An 18171-nucleotide genomic window follows, 5' to 3' on the forward strand; every position below is an offset into this window, starting at 1 on the left:
GTTGTCCCTCACTAAAACAGAAACAAAGGACTTCATTAGAGGTCTGGTACCATAGTAACAATGAGTTAACCAATATTTACAGAGAGGATGACTACATGGCGCCCCCTCGAGATTTTTGCGGTACGCGATCAGACGCGGAGACTTAGTCAAGGTAAGAGACAGTCTAACAATTCAAGGCTTATATATGTACTAGGCAAAAAGGTGCGCGGCTCGGGTACGCATCCAGTTACCTTCGGGCAGAGCCCGCACCGCGATTTGACGTATCTTTGGAGATCTATCGTATCTGTCTGCTATTCAAAGCGTAATATCAGTGACACTAACATTAATAGCTCCTCTATTGATAGAAGAATATCCGAAAGATTATTTTAAACTCCACAGTCTGATAGGAGATTGAGATGGACAGCATGCATAAATCTTCCTGCAATATAAATGGGTCACAGAAATGACATTTAAAATTTTCCTATTCGTAGGGATCTAACCCAACTCAATATGGAACAAACTTGCCAAAACTATACAGGGGCATTAAGAGGACTTTGAAGGTAAAATGCTGAACACTAACTCATAGTTTTAATGGATGCATATCAATTAGCACAAACCTAATTAACTGATTGCATCTACTTTTGTATCCCTTATTTATCCATCCCCTTCCCCCACCCTCTTTGTGTCTGGCTTTTTATTTTTTTTTTATTTCTATTTTCATTTTTTACTCTTACCATTATTTACTTTCTTGGTATCATTGTTTTTTGTTCTTTGACCTTTGAAATGGATTGCACTTGAAGTGTACATATGTGAACCATAGTATACTTTGTCCTTTTCATGTAAAATCTATTGTTACTATTAATATATGGTGCTATGATAGGATAATAGCCCTGATTTGAAAAAGGTCTTATGGTAGACCGAAACACGTGTCATCATAACAAGGGCACTTTGTATAACAATAAATATATTGCAACTTTGAAAATTGGGCGCAGTCTCCTTCCTGGTTACCTAACCTTACCTACAAGTGTCTGATTGGTTCCTTCTGTTTGACCGCCAGTCTGTGGGTGGTGGCTGGTAGATAGGCGCACTTCAATCTTGGCTAATTCAAAAAATGTTCTCCAAAATTGGGATACAAAATGGCTTCCCCTATCTAAGATCACAGTAGATGAAAATCCATGAAGACGCACAATTTGTTCCAGGAAGACCTTTGCTAACACTGCGGAAGTTGGAGTCCCTTTAGGGCTATAAAATGCGCCATCTTGGAAAATCAGTCCACCACAACTAAAATAGTGTTATATCCTTGACAGGAGGTAGTTCCGTAATAAAATCCATATAAATATGCCATGGTGCCGGTGGGACAGGCAATGGTTGCAGTAGTCCTGCTGGTTTCTGTTTTGAACTTTTGTTCTGGGCGCAAATTCCGCAAGTTTGAATGTAATATTTGATGTCTTTGCGCCATGTTGGCCACCAGAAGTGTCTCTTGATCTTAGCCGTGGTCTTAGCGATCCCAGGGTGACCCTCCAAGGGTGCTCCATGGTAATCTGACATAACTTTCTTTTCTAACTCCAGATGGGGTAGGTAAAGTCGACCCTGTAAATAAGGTAGACCTTCTTGAAGACTAAACTTAGGTCCTCTTGATTCCCAAGCCTCTAATTCAGATGTGGTGAAGTAGAATTTGTGCTTTCAAGCCTTCTTCGGGGGATCCAGTGACTCCCAGCATCTTTTCATCAGGGATTATGTTTACAGGTTCTGTGGTGCTTTGAATCTCTTCTCTTTCTCCAATCCTTGACAGGGTATCTGCTTTGCCATTATGTACCCCTGGGCAATATGTGATAACAAAATCGTATTCTACAAAAAATAACGCCCAACGGAGTTGTGATGATTTAGCCTTGGCATTGCGCAAATATTGCAGGTTTCGATGAGCTGTTAAGACAGTAACTGTATGTCGGGCCCCTAACAAGTGGTGTCTCCATTCTTTGAACGTGTGCTTTTTTGCCAGTACTTCCTTTTCTGTGATGCTATATCTCAATTCAGCTGTTGAGAACTTCTTGGACTAGAAGGCCACTGGATGCAGCTGTCCGGTTTCAGGGTCTTTCTGTGATAGTACTGCTCCCATTGCAGCACTGGACGCATCGGTTTCTAATACAAATGGTAACTCTGGTCCAGGGTGTTTCAACACCAGAGCTGTTGTAAATTGTTTCTTCAATATCTGGAAGACCTCTTCTGCTTCCGTGGTCCAGGAGAAGGTCTTATGTTTTCGTAGCAATTAAGTTATCGGGTGGCCAATTGTGAAAATCCTGCAATAAAACCTCTGTAAAAATGTGCGAATCCTGAAAAACTTTGGACTCCTTTCACTGAGGTAGGAGAAGGCCAATTGCGAACTGCTTCGACTTTTCTATTATCCATTTGGATTCCTTTGGGTGGCAATATGAATCCCAGAAATTCCACTGAGGTCGTATGAAAGGAACATTTTTCCAATTTTACAAAGAGCTTGTGTTTTTTTAGTTTCTGGAGGACTTCTCTTACATGGGTTATGTGTTCTTCGACCGACCTGGAGTATATAAGAATGTCGTCCAAGTACACTATGGTGCAGACGTCGAGTAATTCACATAAAATGTGTTAATAAAATTTTGGAAGGCTGATGGGGCGTTACATAAGCCAAAGGGCATGACTTGATATTCGTATAATCCGTATTTTGGGCGGAAGGCATTCTTCCATTCATCTCATTCTTTGATTCTCACTAAGTGGTAGGCTCCTATAAGGTCTAATTTAGTAAAAAATCTTGGCATCCTTAACTTGATCCATCAGTACTGGCATAAGTGTAGGGGGATACCGGTTCTTGACGGTGATCTGGTTCAGGGCACGGTAGTCTATGCAGGTACGAAGGTCCCCTTCCTTCTTGGGCACAAAAAATAGAGGAGACGCCATGGGGGACTTAGAGGGCTGAATGAACCTATTGGCCAGATAATTGTCTAGATAGGTCTTCAAATGAATATTTTCTTGTTCAGTTAGGGCATAGATTCTGCTGCACAGGGGGTTTTTGAACCGGGAATCAAATCGATTTGGCAATTATATGGTCGATGAGGTGGCAGCACGTTAGCCTGTTCCTCTTTGAATACCTCTCGAAAGTCTTGATATTCTGGAGGAAGGGTCCCTATCATCCCTAAAGTGGGTGCATTGTAAGGAATCACTGGTAACCCTTTCTTCAGGGTTCCACCTTGAACATAGCATGAAGGCCTGGTTGTCCTGGATCTCCAAAGGAATATCTCTTTTGAGTTTGTGAAACATAATAATATCCCCATTTATAGTGATTGGTCTTGGTTGTCAGGATTCCTTGTTAAATCAAAACGTGCTGTATCCAATGGTGACCTTTAGCCATGTTGCTTTTAGATACATTTCTTGGAAAGGCAGAGGGTTTTCTAGTTTTTCAAACTCTCATAATGATTCACCAGACTTATCCAATTTTGATATTCTTTTTCTTACAAGAGGTTTGGCAAACGCAGGTACCTATTTTAGATGAATATTTAATTTATTTAACCAATGCTGAGAAGGATTTTAAGGGTTGTCCTACTGGAGGTCTTCTGATGGGCAAAAGAGTGAGTGGGAGTCGAACGCAGACGATATTTTGGCAGTAAACGCATCTTGGCTTCCTGGTAAAAATGATTGTGGTGTGCATATTCTACTTGTCAATATTTATTGTAATGATAAGCTGACAGTAGAACAGGAATTTCTCAGCTATAGATTATCTGTTCAATAACTGGCATTGTGTATTTGGATCTGAAGGGGATACCTGATCTTAATGTTATAACCAAGGTGCACAAAATGCCTTTTGTGAGTTCATTTCTTCAATGGACGTGACTAAAGCTCAGCAGAAGTCGTGCAGTTTTGGGCCCTTCACAAATTGACTGGTAAAACGTTTGGGGCCATTCCCCCTCGGCTGACTTAGCATAGGGGGTCTAGCATGTGAACTATAGACTTTATTTTCACTTCTGGATTTTTGCTCCCTAAAATGGAATCATCAACAATTGAATGTTCTTATATAAATGACCATGCTTGTTTACTATTACATTTTAATAATAGAAGAACGTCGCAATCGGGCTTCTGGGAGTATCATTGATCACTCCCAAAAGAAATCCTATCTCTTGGTGAAACACCATGATCTCTTAATATACCATGCTCATTTGGTAAGCCTCTGGGAATTTTCTATCATATGATGATACTACAAAGATTAACCCTGCGACATTCGTGGAACTATCTGAAATTATCTCCAGTAATGATTGTTTAACATTCTCTTCAAAAGTAAGAGACATTTTGCTAGATCTCATTAATATGTTGAGCAGGGAGAAAAATTGACTTTGAGGTTTTCTCTTAGATCTATTAAATGGTATCCTCTTCTACTTGATCCTGTTAGAATTTCCCAGATAACTCTATTCAAACAACAATACAAAAATGGATTAACATTTTATCGCTTGCACCTTGATATTGCTGATAGTCAAATGGTGATAACCTTTTTACTGAGAAGTTTGGATGTCCAACTAATGCAATAACCAATTTCAAGTGAGCCCTCTCTGGTCCCAGGCAAGTATCTTTTATACCGATGGATATTGTACGTTTGATAAAAAAAGTCAAAAGCAGCTTGTGATATGGGGCCAGATGCTCTCCAATTTAGTCTTGAAAAATGATCCTTTATTATGATCCAATATTCTTTTTATAATTGTATTCCTCTATTGCACTTACTGATCTTCTACAGTCTTGGAGAACCTACTTTATAGTTCAATATATAAAAATGGTGACTGTAATGATCCTGGTAACTACCGCCCTATCTCCCTCCTTGATACGTCCTCAAAGATCTTGTTATTGGAGGAGATTAATTACTTGGTGAATTCTATCAGCAGACCCATTAAATTCCAAACAGGTTTTCGCAAACTATGTGCAGGGTCTTTAAGTGGTTTGATAATCCAACTTTTCCTACAGCAACCATGCTGTAAAGATCAGCCACCTCTTTCCTTGGCCTGTGTTGATCTCTCTAACGCCTTCGACTATTTAGACTTCTCTAAATTATGGAATAAATTATATAATTGGGGCATTTTGGGTGGACTGCTAAAACTACTGGTTCCAAGCCATACTGGCACTCCCATCCAAATTAGATGTAATACTATCGGGAACTTGGATGCTGCATTAGAGACTTGATGTGTCCCTGCACCCTGTCTCTTTAATTTATACATGTCTGACCCTGTAGAGGACCTAGAATGTTGTCATATATTCCCACCTAAAAAAGGTAATTTAATAATACCTGCATTGTTGTTTGCAGATGATATAGTACTCTTTGAGAGAACTTAAAAATCTTATTTAGATACTGTAAATGTACCTCAATTCTGTTGATAAGATTCTACGTCAGTAAGGAGGTCCCATCAAACCTGTATGACCTTTAGCTATTGTCACTTATTTGGAAACTCATAACTACTGTGGAAGGGATTCTGTGGAAAAATCTTCTGGGCCTCTCTGCCTTTTGAATGTTGCCTCCTGTTTTGGAGATCTTATGTAAACTTGTCAAAAAGTGAGACTATACAGGAAGCTATTAGATCCACCAGGAGATTCTTTATTTGTAGACCTTAATTTAGTAGTGATGAATAAATCCTTTCACCCCCCTGAGCAATTTTGTTCAGACTTGTGATCTTCTCCTTGTCAACATGGATTCATATAAACAATCTCTTTTGGATAACCCTATGAGTTTCCACAGGAGACTTAAAATGATAGAATGTTGTGATCAGGACCTTTTCACAAGGTGCAAGATCTATTCTGAATTTCCAAAAAATGTATAGGTAATTAACAACCTACAACAATATTTGACAAAATCTTCAGATCCTCATTATCGTTGCATTTTTATATTCCGCTTTCATTTATTGGGGAACCTTGAAAGGAGAGGACCATTCAAGATATTGCAATGAGTGAAAGGATATGTCCCTTTTGTGGTGAGGCAGGGTCCTTGGAAACTCTTACACATCTGTTCGTTTGTTTTGCAAACCTCAATGTACGATTTCTGCATTTTGTAAATTTGTCAGTAGATTTCAAACCTTTGATAGTGAGAATCTCTGGGCTAGATTAATGAGTGGAAAGACTACAACTCTAACTATTTCACTTATCCATTGCTTAATAACAATTCACAATTTATAAGTTGAAAGTGTTTATAATAGATTATTGGTGCATGCTTTTACTTTTTTTAATGCTATTTTAACATTGAATTTTATACATACATGATGAATTGTACGTTACATGATTTTTAAAAATTATATTTTGTTCAAATATCATTGCACGTGTGTAGATTGTGTGTGTTTGGGTTTGTCTTCTTTTGAATGTTATATGTTGTGTTAATGTTTTAATAAGCTATAAACACCAAAAAATCACACTTCGGCTTTGTTGTGCTATGTATAATAATGTGCAGAAATAAGAGCATGGCTTTATATTTCATGTCCTATCTTTTTTTTATTTTTTTGGTGTATGTAAAATATAGTATATCAAGTTTGTAGAAACTGTATTATACTTGAAAAAATTATTGGAGAGGCATAGGATCAAGCAAAGCTCTGGATGAAGATGATCTGCATTCGCAGGCCTCAGTGGCTTTATACCATGAAAGCACAGTTTACAGTTAGGCTACATTTAGGCACAATGTTTCAGAATCTAGTTATGGAAGGAAGTCCATGGACTTGTAGTTATATATGATTTTATCAAAATATATCCTATCTTTTGATTGATTAAACAACATTACTAAGTTTGAAATGGATCCAAGCACAACAGGTGGTATGATTCTGAACTAGCCTCTTTGAAAACGGAAATAGCAGGCGTCAAACTCATCCAATGACAAACTGGCCTGTCGCCTGCTCCAAAGGCAATACCGTTTCTCCATCCACTCCAAGAAGATGGCACATAATAAAGCTCGCATCTCTGGGTCCACCAACAATACGGCTGAATTGTTCAAAATCTGTAAGGAACTCACCAATCCTAGTACAGTATCTTCCTCTCCTCTTCCATCACAGTACCTCTGCACTGCATTAGCCTGCCACTTCACTAACAAAACCCAGGGCATCCTGTCACTCTCCTCAACTCCCCTCCCTACTCCCCCCACCTGCTTTTAGGCCTCCCTTGGCCCCATTTCTCCCTCCTCTATCCTCCTTTCCTTCTCGCCCATAGCACTGGATGAGGTCTCTAAAGCTATCTGCTCTATGAAAGTCTCCTCCAAACAGGTGCTCCCCTGCTCCTCCAGAACTATCAAGGACAACGTCTCCGCTCTCACTCCTGCCTTGTCTGATTGCTGTAACCACTCCTTTGCCACTGGCTCCTTCTTTCTATCTATCAAGCACTCCCTCCCTTGTGCACTCTCCCCTAAAAAAGCCATCTGCTGACCCCTTATTGCCCGGCTAGCTATCGCCCTGTCTCCACTATCCCTTTCCTAGCAAACTCTTGGAAAGGTTAGCCTACTCTCAACTTACCCGTCACACTGAATCTGTTGGTTGTCTCCATGAAGTCGGGCTTCACAGCATCCAGGGGCACGGAAACTGCTCTCCTGAACATCCCGTGAAGTACGGCTCTCAAACCTTATTCCAACTCTCCTTCTGTTCTCATTCTCCTTGATCTCTCCTCTGCCTTTGCCATGATCAATCACGCCACTCTTAAAACGTCTCCATGATACCCTTAGGATCACGGACCTTGCACTTGACTGGCTGACCTTCCGTTCTAATCATCCCTACCAGGTGCAAGTGGGCCCTTTTCTCTCCTCCATCTCACTCTCTGCCTGCGGCGTCCCGCAGTGTTCTAGCCTATCACCATGGCTTTTTAACATTTACCTTGCCCCTCTGGCCCACTTGATTTTCACCTTCTCTCCTCATTTTCAGTGTTATGCTGATGACAACCAGCTCTCCTTCAAGCTTCCCTCCTCTACCTCCTCTCCCTCCTCTCTCATTCCAGATTGTCTGACTGCTATCCAGACATAGTGCACTGCCCGTCTTAATGCCAGTAAGACCGAGATCCTTCTCATTGGGACTGCTGCGCCCTCCTTTCCTACCCCACTCTGTCCACCCTCCCTGGGTCCCCTCCAGCATGTGAGGCAAAAAAATGGTTCTATGTTAATAGACCTCTTTTTAGAGGTCTCAATAGAAAAAGACCTATTTACATTGACTGATTTTCTTTTCATCAGAAAACTGGCATTGTAAAGGTCTTTTTCTCTTGAGACCTTTAAAAGGCTGTTTTCCTTTTTTTTATATATTCGAGGGGTTTCACCTCGGAAACTCCCATTGTTCCTCCCCGTACCCAACCACCCCCTCCCCATACCCTCTCCCTAAACCAAAACACATACATACACACAACACACACACCCACGATTCCCCATCTCTCAGCCCCAGCCTCCACACCTGCACCCCCCACTCCTCCAAATCAAAACACACACATACAAACAACACACATGCAACACGCAACCCACAAATTAACCCGATCTCCAAATCTGCACTTCTGGGTACCAACCTACTTGTCAGCCCCTCCGCGCAGTCGTGTGCGGCGGGGTAGTCACAGTTGGATTTAGAAAGACCGCTCCGTGCGGTCATGGAGCGTTCTTTCTAAATCAGTCTTTTGGTGAAAAGACCTTTTTAAAAAGAACTTTTCACTTGGGACCAAAAAACCTTTGTGTCATTTTTACTTCTCTCTCCCTTTCTCCCCCACATCACGGACCTTGCCTTCTCAGCTTCCATCTGCTCAGAGGCATTCTCCTTTTCCTTACCTTCCCCCAGAATCTCAATGTCTCCAGGGCTATGGTTTTCTCTAGTGACCACAAAAGTGATGGGTGGAAGGTTTTGAATGAATCTAAACCACTGGCAATTGCTCTGGGCTACCATCCACACCACCGTTTTTTTAGCCTGTCTGCGCCATTGCAAAAGGGGACCAGCCATGTGCAAATCAGTCAGCAGCTGCCGCCACCGAAGGTAGCAGCCCAGCCCGAACTGCTAGGCCAGGTCCCCTCTGCACAGAAAACCAAGCAACTCCAGACATGTTTCGGCCTTGTTGGACCTCCTCAGTGAGGTGCAGCCTGGTTCACTGTGGCGCAGCAAGCAAGGGACCCACGTCTGGGCATACCCTCTCTCACAAGGAGAAACAAACTGACCACAAAAGTGATTGGTGGAAGGTTTCGAATGAATCTAAACCACTGGCAATTGCTCTGGGCAACCTTCCACACCACCGTTTTTTAGCCCATCTGCGCCATTGCTGGTTTTCTCTAGGCCGGACTACCGCAACAGCATCTTCCTCAATTTGCCTCTTTCCATTCTTCGCCCCCTTCAACTAATCCAGAACAGGACTGTGAGACTTATGCTTGGCCTCAAGCCCAGACACCACATGTCTCCAGCCCTTATATCTCTCCATTGGCTGCAAGGCTTAAATTCAAGACCCTCTCCATCTTGTACAAGGCCTTCTGGGGCCTCGTACCCCGCTACTTCCAACTCTCTCCCCCTAAAAACCTCTCTTCTAGAGCCCTTCGGTCCGCTAGCTCCAACTCTTTACAGATCAGACATGTTTCCAAGCAGTGAGTGGGTGGTAGATCTTTCTTCAGCAGGAGCCACCATCTGGAATGGCCTCCCTGCCCCTCTCAGACTTGAGCCAGACCTCCTTAAGTTCCGGAAGCTTGGGACCTTTTGGGTGAGTGATTGCGCTATATAAAAATCTTTTTAGTTAGCTTCTCAAGACCTTTCTTTTCTCTACTTCCTTCGCCCTGCCCCTGCCCTGCTAATTTTCCCCACCTGCAACTGCGACTGCTGTCCTGGTTCACCTGTGAGTCACATTGAACACCAGGCCCCGCCTATCCAGTCTCCACCAGCACTCCTTCTACCAGAACTGTCCGTCATGGCTCCTCTCTGACTATATCTGGGACATGCACCCCTCTTAGTCTGGTCCACACACCCTCCCTCACACTTAGAAGGTGGTCCTCCCCTTCATCCCCCTGCATTTGCCCCCTCAGCCATCCCACCCCTAGTCTCCCGCTAGCACTGACATGCTGCTGGGCCCACCCGCATCTGTCCACCTGCAATTATTCCCGTCCCTTCACCACTCCTCTACCCTCCACCTCCCCTCCCCCCAACTGCACTTTTTATCTGCACTTGCATGATCCGAATATCACAAGGCCTAGTATGACCTTTTACTGTTGTTTTGTATCCCCTGTGCCCCCAAAACCCTTTTTTGGCTTGTGGTGCCTGGAAACACTTTTTTGCTTTGTAGTGCTCCTTCTAAATATTCAATAAATAAAATAAACACATTGTCCCACATTATTACATCATTATATTGTTCAGTTTAGTGTTTTCTTGAGTTCTATGATAATGTTCTCATTGGCAGTAGTACATTTTGAGAGATCGCTTTTGTTTTCCCCTTCTTTTCAGTGAACACCAGCACCATAAATCTCCCAAGCAACACATCGGAAATACAGCGATTTCCTAGGGATCCCCAGCGACGTGCAGGGACAGAAAGACTGCAGAGAGGGACCGGAAGTGAACCCATCACAGCTACTGTGAGCCCACAAATCACTGGGGTTCAAATCCCCAACCCAGTACGGGCTCAAGAGAGGAAAGAGGGATCTGCATCTGAGAACTGCAGCAATTTAAGGGTAAATGTCTAACATATGCAAGGGGCAAATACCCTCTGGTCCCATTTATTGTTTCTTCTGCACCAATTATGTTTAACATGTGTGTCTTGTACTGTAGTTTATGTTCATGCATCAATATGTTTGCTTTGAACTGCTAGTTTCAGATGGAAGACTATGGAACTCTGGAAGTTCTCAGTTCTCAGAAGATCCACTCTGCAGAGCCACCAAATGGGACTTTGTCTGAGAAAGATGCAGGATCTGAAAAGATGCCCCACAACAGGGAGAGATCCAGTCTTAACCCTGGTAAGGAAAACAAAGGAGTGTATTTATCTATCTAAATCTTATTTTGTAACTTGTTGCTCAGCTCTTGGCATCTTCTTAAGAGCATCATCTGTACGTGATGGTGACATTGAGGTATATGGGAATTGAGACTGGAAAGAAGACAACATAATATGTTTAAATCCCATGCAAGTGCCCCTGTTCCCTCCTTCTGGGCTAGTTTTAAGAAGGGGTTCCAGGTATGGTACTCACCCTTTGAGGGAGAGGAGAGGCGTTGCAGTATTCCACCTCCGGTATACCATCTGAGCTCTTGGTGGCCTGACAAAGAGTTGCACAAATGTGCCTCAAACTAAAGCTTTCATTGGGAGATTGAAAAAAAAAACACCTTATTGATAACAATAAGCATCATAATAATTTGAATAATAGTAAGTGCAATAAGTGATAATGCATGATAAACATAGTGTCAGCAAAGATGCACACATGGTAGTCCTGACATGCTCATTCCCTGTGTCTGCAACAATGTCTCCCGCTATGTTTCTGAACATTTTCCCTACAAGTGCACCCTTTGAGTGAGAGCACAGTGCCTCTGATAAATGCTAACCAGCAGAACTCCTCTAATGAAGGAAAGAATAGCACACCCTCAGTCACAACTGCTGTCTGATCTCAAGGCTGTGTCCCCCCCTCATCCCTCCTTTCCCCCCTCACATATTTGTGTTGAGATGGATTTGTAGAATATGGCCTGGTGTACAGATTCTAAGAGGCCACCCTAGATGAAGTTAATAGGGTAACTCTGAGAGGTTAGCCAAAACCCAATGAAGTTAGCAGCGGAGAGCAGTCAATGCTATGCAAGGCTATTCTTAGGAGAGAGTGAGTGGGGTCAGTCAGGGTCCACAATGGGTCCACACAGTGAAGCACCCACTAATTCAATTTAGGTAAGCACACAAATACTATATTTATTCTATGCCCAAAACACACACTAGAAGATGAAACAAGCAGGTAATATTGCACAGCTCTCAATTATAAACATATATACAGTCACCATAGATGGAGGTAGGTAGGTGATGCAGTAAGATGGAACCATCTAACAGGAAATAGGCCCTAACTTCAGCAATCAAATCCCTCTGAAGAGGGGGTGGGGTCTTGTGCCCAAAAGTCACAATTCTTCGCCCCATAAAGTGTCTGATGTACGTAAAGTTCTTGTGTTGGTGAAAAGTCCCAGAGAAGATATTCAATAAAAGTGACTGGTAGGTAAAAATATGTTTCTATCTTTCAGGTACACCTGCTTTAGACAACAATCAAAAAGCAGTGGAATGGAATACCTCAGGTTTATTCGAAGGAGAACCGGGTGTGGAAAAATGCTGTGCACTTACTCCCCCTCCCCCACCCCCCGACTTTTTCCAGAGGACTTGATGGGTTCACTGGCAGTTGCTGGAGGTAGATTTTCTCGCTGTTGGTTCCAGTGAGAGGTACACAGGAGCTGCTGGTGCAAGGATTCTTCCGGTCGGGTCTAGGAGCTGAGAACAGCCCTTTGCGATGGAGAAATGTAAGAAACACTGATGCAGATCTCTTCAGGACACTTCACAAGATGGGAGATGGCAAGTTCCAGTGATGGCCACCGCACACAGGCAATGGCAGAGGTCCTCCCAGTCGCGGTGGAAGAAGACCTTCCAGTACAGGATGCTTTGGAAATGGGGGGCTGAAATTCAGCTGGAAGGCGACTTACAACACAAGCTGACAACCACCGAAGTTCCGGCGACAAACACAGAACAGCGACAATTCTAGTGAGGTAGCACACTGGAGAGTTGGCCATTCTCCACCGGGTAGTCCAAGGACACTGCCCAAGGCTCAGGACGGCTAGATCTTCAAGAGCGTGTCGTGTCGAGACTGTTTGGTCCCACCAGTATAAGGCTGGAAGCACCCCTCCGGGCCTTTGCAGATCACATATTCCAGTAGGGCATCACCGGGCCAATTGCAGAAGGGATGCTGGGCCTCTTTGGGAGCCGTCCACGGATCTCTGGTTGGCTGCTCTTCTGTAGAGGATACTTGGCTCCAACGCTATTCTAAAGAAATGGCTGCAGGTGTCCTCTTCTTGTCCAAGATTTTGCCTGGAAGCAGGTCCAAGGCCACCAGTGGTAAGGATCTGCACCGTTGAAAAACAGCCAGCAGAAGCCCAATCAGATTTAATTTCATTTGAGGGAAATCTATTTAGCGCACGTTGCCGCTCCTAGCTGGACGATGGGAGAGAAGACTTTAGAAGAGGAAAATCTTCAAAGCCTTACAGAAAGCCAGGTGGTTAACATTAGATCTTAGAGGGCGCGGAAGAGTGTTCCAGAGGCTCGCCGTTACCACAGAGAAGGAACAACCCCCAATGCGACTATATTTCACTGCCGGGATCGACGGGAGGTATGCGTCGGCAGAGCGCAGCACCCGTCCTGGGACATGGGGCAGAGGTTTGGCCTGTAGGTATTCAGCACCTTGTCTGTAAAAGGCCCGGTAGACCAAACACAAGGCTTTAAAGTGGATGCACTTGTTCACTGGGAGCCAGTGCAACTTGAGCAAAATTGGAGAAATGTGAGAGTGGGTTGGGGAGGGGTACAGAGGTGGCCAGCTGTGCAGCAGTTTTGAAGAATCTAAAGGCGCTGTATCACGTGGGCGGGTTGTGCAAGAAAAAGGGAGTTGCAGTAGACTATAGATGAGAGCAGAAACAACTGGGGCCTGAAGGTATGTCTGAATGTAGGGGACCACACGAAGAAGGAGTTGAGCTTAAAATAACCCTGTTGGCAGATAGTGCTGACCTGAGGTTCCATAGAAAGGGGGGAGAACATTTTCACAACTAGGTCTAGGACTATAGGCAATTTCCCTTCACCCATTTCTAAAGTAGAAGGCCAGAAATCAATGGTGCAGAAGGAGGAAGCAGTGGAAGGGCTAACCACCAAAGCCTCTGTCATTTCACCGTTCAGCTTGAGCCAGTTGTCCTGCATCCATTCCCCCACAGCCTCTAGACAATGACAGAACCTGGCCGCCAACTCTGGGATGGACAGGTCAAGACGGACCAGGATCTGCATGTCTTCTGCTTAAGAATAGCAGAGGAAGCTGTGGGAGAAGATGAGCTTAGTCAGCGGCTGAATGTAGCGTTAAATAATAACGGGGAGATGGCTGACCCTTGAGGCACACCACAGGTGAGGACCGCCGACTGCGAAAAAAGAGGGGGAAGAGAGAGGGCTTTGGCGGCAGACTGTGAGAAATGAGAACCAAGTCAAGACGGTAACGAGAGACCAGCCCCGGTAGGCGATCCAGCAGGACCCCATGATCGATGGTGTCAAAGGTGGTGGTGGTGATGCCGCCCTTGTCATGGTTCTGTGCCATATCGTCCATGACGGAGACCAGAACACTTGCAGTGCCATGCCCCAGATGGAAACCAGACTGTGAAAAGTGAAAGAAGGAAGATTCTTCATGAAAAGAAGTGAGCAGAGGACAGACTAGCAATTCCAGAAGTTTCATAGAAAAGGGGAGAAGAGAGATGGACTGGAAAAGGTGAATGCAGCAAGGCACAATGGAATTCATGATGCTAAGTGGGATAGGGTTCTGAGGAGAAGAAGACTTTAATTTAGAAACCACAGTGGAAACATCAAGAGTAGAAAAAAGAGAAAAAAATTGACCAAGAAACTGCAAGAGTTTCCATGAGGGGCAGAGGGTGAGCAGAAGCTGTTAGATATAACGGTATTGATTTTGTCCACAAAAAAGAGTGATGAGGAGTAGCAGAGGTCCTGTGAAGGGGAATGGGGTCCGGTGCCGTCGTGGAAAGACCTCAAACCGCTTTAAACTATTCTTTGGAATGGTTAATAGAATTCTCAATAAGTTAAGCATAATGAGATTGTTTAGTGCTAATAATAGCACAATGGTATTTTGTAGCAGCCTGGGATGACGCGAGTTTCGCAGTAGGAGCATAGGAGAATCTCGATTTAAGCTCCAACTCTCTGCGCTTCAGACAAAGAGCCTGAAGATCATCGGGAAACCATAGATGCGAAGGCCGTGCTGACCAACTGGCCCTTTTTTAGAGGTGCCAGCTGATCAGCTAGCACTGTCAAAGTGTCGGATAGTGTGCTAAAGTCCACATGGGACATCTCTGAATGACGAGCGCAGATTAGCGCAGAAATATCATCGGGTGGAAAGGACCGCCAACCTTGACAAATGATGGATTGGGGGTGAGTACCCAGCTTCAGGACCCTAATGTCCCAACATAATGGGACAATAAGATGGTCAGACCAGGTCACTGGGAAGGCAGGGTGGACCCTAACCTCAGCACCCGGTGAAAAAAATTAGGTCTAAGGTATACCCTAGCCTACGAGTGGAACCATTGATTTGTTTGAATTAGATTTCCTTCATCGAAGAGAGAAAGTTTGGCACTTTAAAGTCGTTATCGTCATTAGCCCTGATATTGAAATCACCTAAAATCGGGAGGTGGCGATGTCTCAGCTGAAAAGTCCAAAAAAGCATTAAAAAAAGGAGAGGTCATTACCAGGAGGGGTGGGGGGTGTTGAACAATCAGAAAATGGATATAGGAGGTGGGGGGAAAGGGGTAGAAATGCACCAACATAGCCTCCATTTTGATCTGGTGGCTGATGGCAAGCAAAGAACAAGTATAGTGAGAACCAATCGTACCAGAGTGGAACCTGACGTTTCACCTAGCCATGTCTCCGTGATACAGATGAAATCGTGCCTAAGGTCACGACATTGAGCCGAATGGGCAACAAGGGAGCGTGAGTTCATTAACAGGCATTTAAGAGGATCGGGAGAGAGGTGCATGGGGTGGATAGCATTGCTCAGTGCCCTGCAGCCCTTAGGCAGCACTGTAGCCAGTGGTGCCTGCAGGAGGAGCTGATACCGGGTTTACGCAATATGCCCATCTGGAACAATATTTGACCATGGAAAGGATCTGGCCGTGTCACGGACGGGCACAGACTGGTTTGACTTTGCCGTGACTTCAGCGCAAAGTTGCGAGCCCACTGCACCCGTCTGCTGCGCCTCCTGGGAGGGGCTAACCTATGCCGGCACATGCTATCGCAGAGGCCAATCCAGGTAGCCAGGGAAGAAAGACTGCAGCAGATGGATGCAGCAAGTGAAATTAAAGACAGGTCTGCCACCTGGGACGAGCCCTGGTGCGATCGGAGGCCAGGCAACCGCCTCAATTGCGGCTTACAAGGAAAGTAAAAAAAAAAAAGAAAATCTGCAAAGGAGAGGGAAATAAATAAAATATAAATGATGCCAGTACAATTAAAATGGGTATAAAATGGCACCCGGTACAACGCCTTCCTGGGCCGCACACACACACAAAGGCATCACTAACGCGCAAAAGGTTTCGCTTTCCCGGGCAAGTGCCTGACCTTATTTGGGATTTCCTGACTTGGCAAGGCAGGAAGATGGCCAAACAAAAATATGGCCAAAGAAGAAGCAAAAACTTGTCCAGGGGCCATTTTAGGGCTCTTGCCACTTTCAATAGCCATACAGGGTAAACATGAATTTGTACCTTAGAAATCACACACAAATTGTAAAAATATAATTGCTGCTTTGGACATATATAAAAGTAATCAAAGTCCTAAGTGTGAAGGACTAGGGTGATACAAAAGTATCCCCACTGCTCTGCATTTTAAGGTGCTGTGTGCACTGTTAAAAAGTTACCAAAAAGGTCAAAAGACAAAAGGGAAACATAGTTTACCAGTACTAATTGTGAGGGGTCAGAAATGAGAGGCGGACACAGTGATAATATTCTCAACATTAGTCATTTTATTACCAGAAAGGGGTTTGATTAAGGCCTAACTGTCCCTACCTTAAAGCAAATGTCCCTTCTTATGAAACTAAAGCAGGCTGACCTTGTGTCCAAACTAAATCTGACCCTCACACTAACATACACAATCAAAAGGTTCAAGGTAAATGTTCCGAATTTCAATTCAACAAAAACGTGCAAGAACTTAAACATTTAACTTCAACCAAAACAATCATTGTGTCCAGGGGTCGATTCCCTTCCCCTGGGTTATTTCAGTAAAATTGTTCAAAATGTTATGTTTCAGGAGCAGTCTCTTAAAGGCAATGCAAATGTCAAAATCTTAATACTCTCCTCAGGATGGCAAAACAAATGTCTCTTCCACAACACTGTTTGGAATATAACAAAGATGAGGTGTCTCCTATTCTTTCAGGATGGCAAAACAGAATGTCTTTTCCACAATACTGGTTGGAATATGGCAAAGGAAAGTCTTTCCTATTTTTCAGGATGGTTAAACAAATGTATTTTCTCCATTAGTGATTAAAGTATGGCAAAAGGCAAGTCTTTTCAAATTCTCTGGTTGACAAAATGTTCAATTGAAACAACAACTTAATATGGCAACGTTACTCTTCAACACACCAGTTCAATGTAAGTTTCCTGGTACACTCTTCTGCCAGGAAACATTTTTTTTAAAAAACATGTTTTTATAGTTTGTTTATTGACATACAATAGTCATTACGTATTACAGTGCATTACAGTGTTGACAATTTTCAAACTATAAGCCAAAGTTAACTGTCCCTCAACCGTCCCTCCCCTCCCACCCCCATTCCCTCCTCCCTGTGTTGCCGAAGTTCTAGTTCCCAACCTATATTTGTGTCGTCTTACTAATCCTGTGTGGTAAAAGGTGACCACTGGCATGTGTTCACCTGGTTCGGTTCTGTGGCCACCGGTACAAACAGAGTTTGTATCGGGACATCCCATGCCATGATGTCTTTGCTAGTATCTGATGTACCCAAGTGTGCCTCCCTCCTCCAAGCAGCTGTTTCAGCTAACGCCCACTTTTTCAAGTCTCTCCACCAGCCTTGTGTGTTAGGGCCCGCAGGAGATTGCCATGCCATACCAATTCTATGTTTAGCTAATATGTACGCCAGGTTTTTCATCTTCTGCATGTACTTTGTGCGTTTGGGACGTGTGAAACGACCTAGCAAGCATGCCCCTGGGGACAGTATATCCAGCACCAGCCCTCCCTTGTTCATTCTGGACGCCACCTCTTGGCAGTATTTCCTAATCGTGGGACACGCCCAAAACATGTGCAGCATACCAGCATCCGTGGTGTTGCACCTAGGGCAATGTTGTTCTGTCACAGCCAGAAACAGTGACATTCTCAAATGTATCTATTCCCTATGTGTTACAAACAGTTGTATCAGTTGCAACATCTGGAAGAGGGGCACCGAGATCTTCCTCCTACTTGCGTCTCAAAGCCAAAACTGTGGAGGGGTCCCCTGGTCAGAAGGTCATATATCCTAGATATATGGCG

General features: G+C 44.0%; 1 protein-coding gene across 2 annotated transcripts in view; it reads left to right on the plus strand.

The window, feature by feature from the left end:
• L3MBTL1 (L3MBTL histone methyl-lysine binding protein 1) overlaps nucleotides 1-18171 on the plus strand; it is a 1278801-nt gene that overhangs the window by 147836 nt on the left and 1112794 nt on the right. For both annotated transcript variants that reach the window (XM_069652331.1, XM_069652332.1), the window contains exons 3-4: nucleotides 10392-10615; nucleotides 10753-10897. In XM_069652331.1, the coding sequence (XP_069508432.1) occupies nucleotides 10392-10615; nucleotides 10753-10897 (369 nt within the window). The remainder of the gene's footprint in view (nucleotides 1-10391; nucleotides 10616-10752; nucleotides 10898-18171) is intronic.

Source organism: Ambystoma mexicanum, chromosome 3p (genome assembly GCF_040938575.1).
Source record: "Ambystoma mexicanum isolate Mex_15411 chromosome 3p, UKY_AmexF1_1, whole genome shotgun sequence".
Classification (NCBI taxonomy): Eukaryota; Metazoa; Chordata; class Amphibia; order Caudata; family Ambystomatidae; genus Ambystoma; species Ambystoma mexicanum.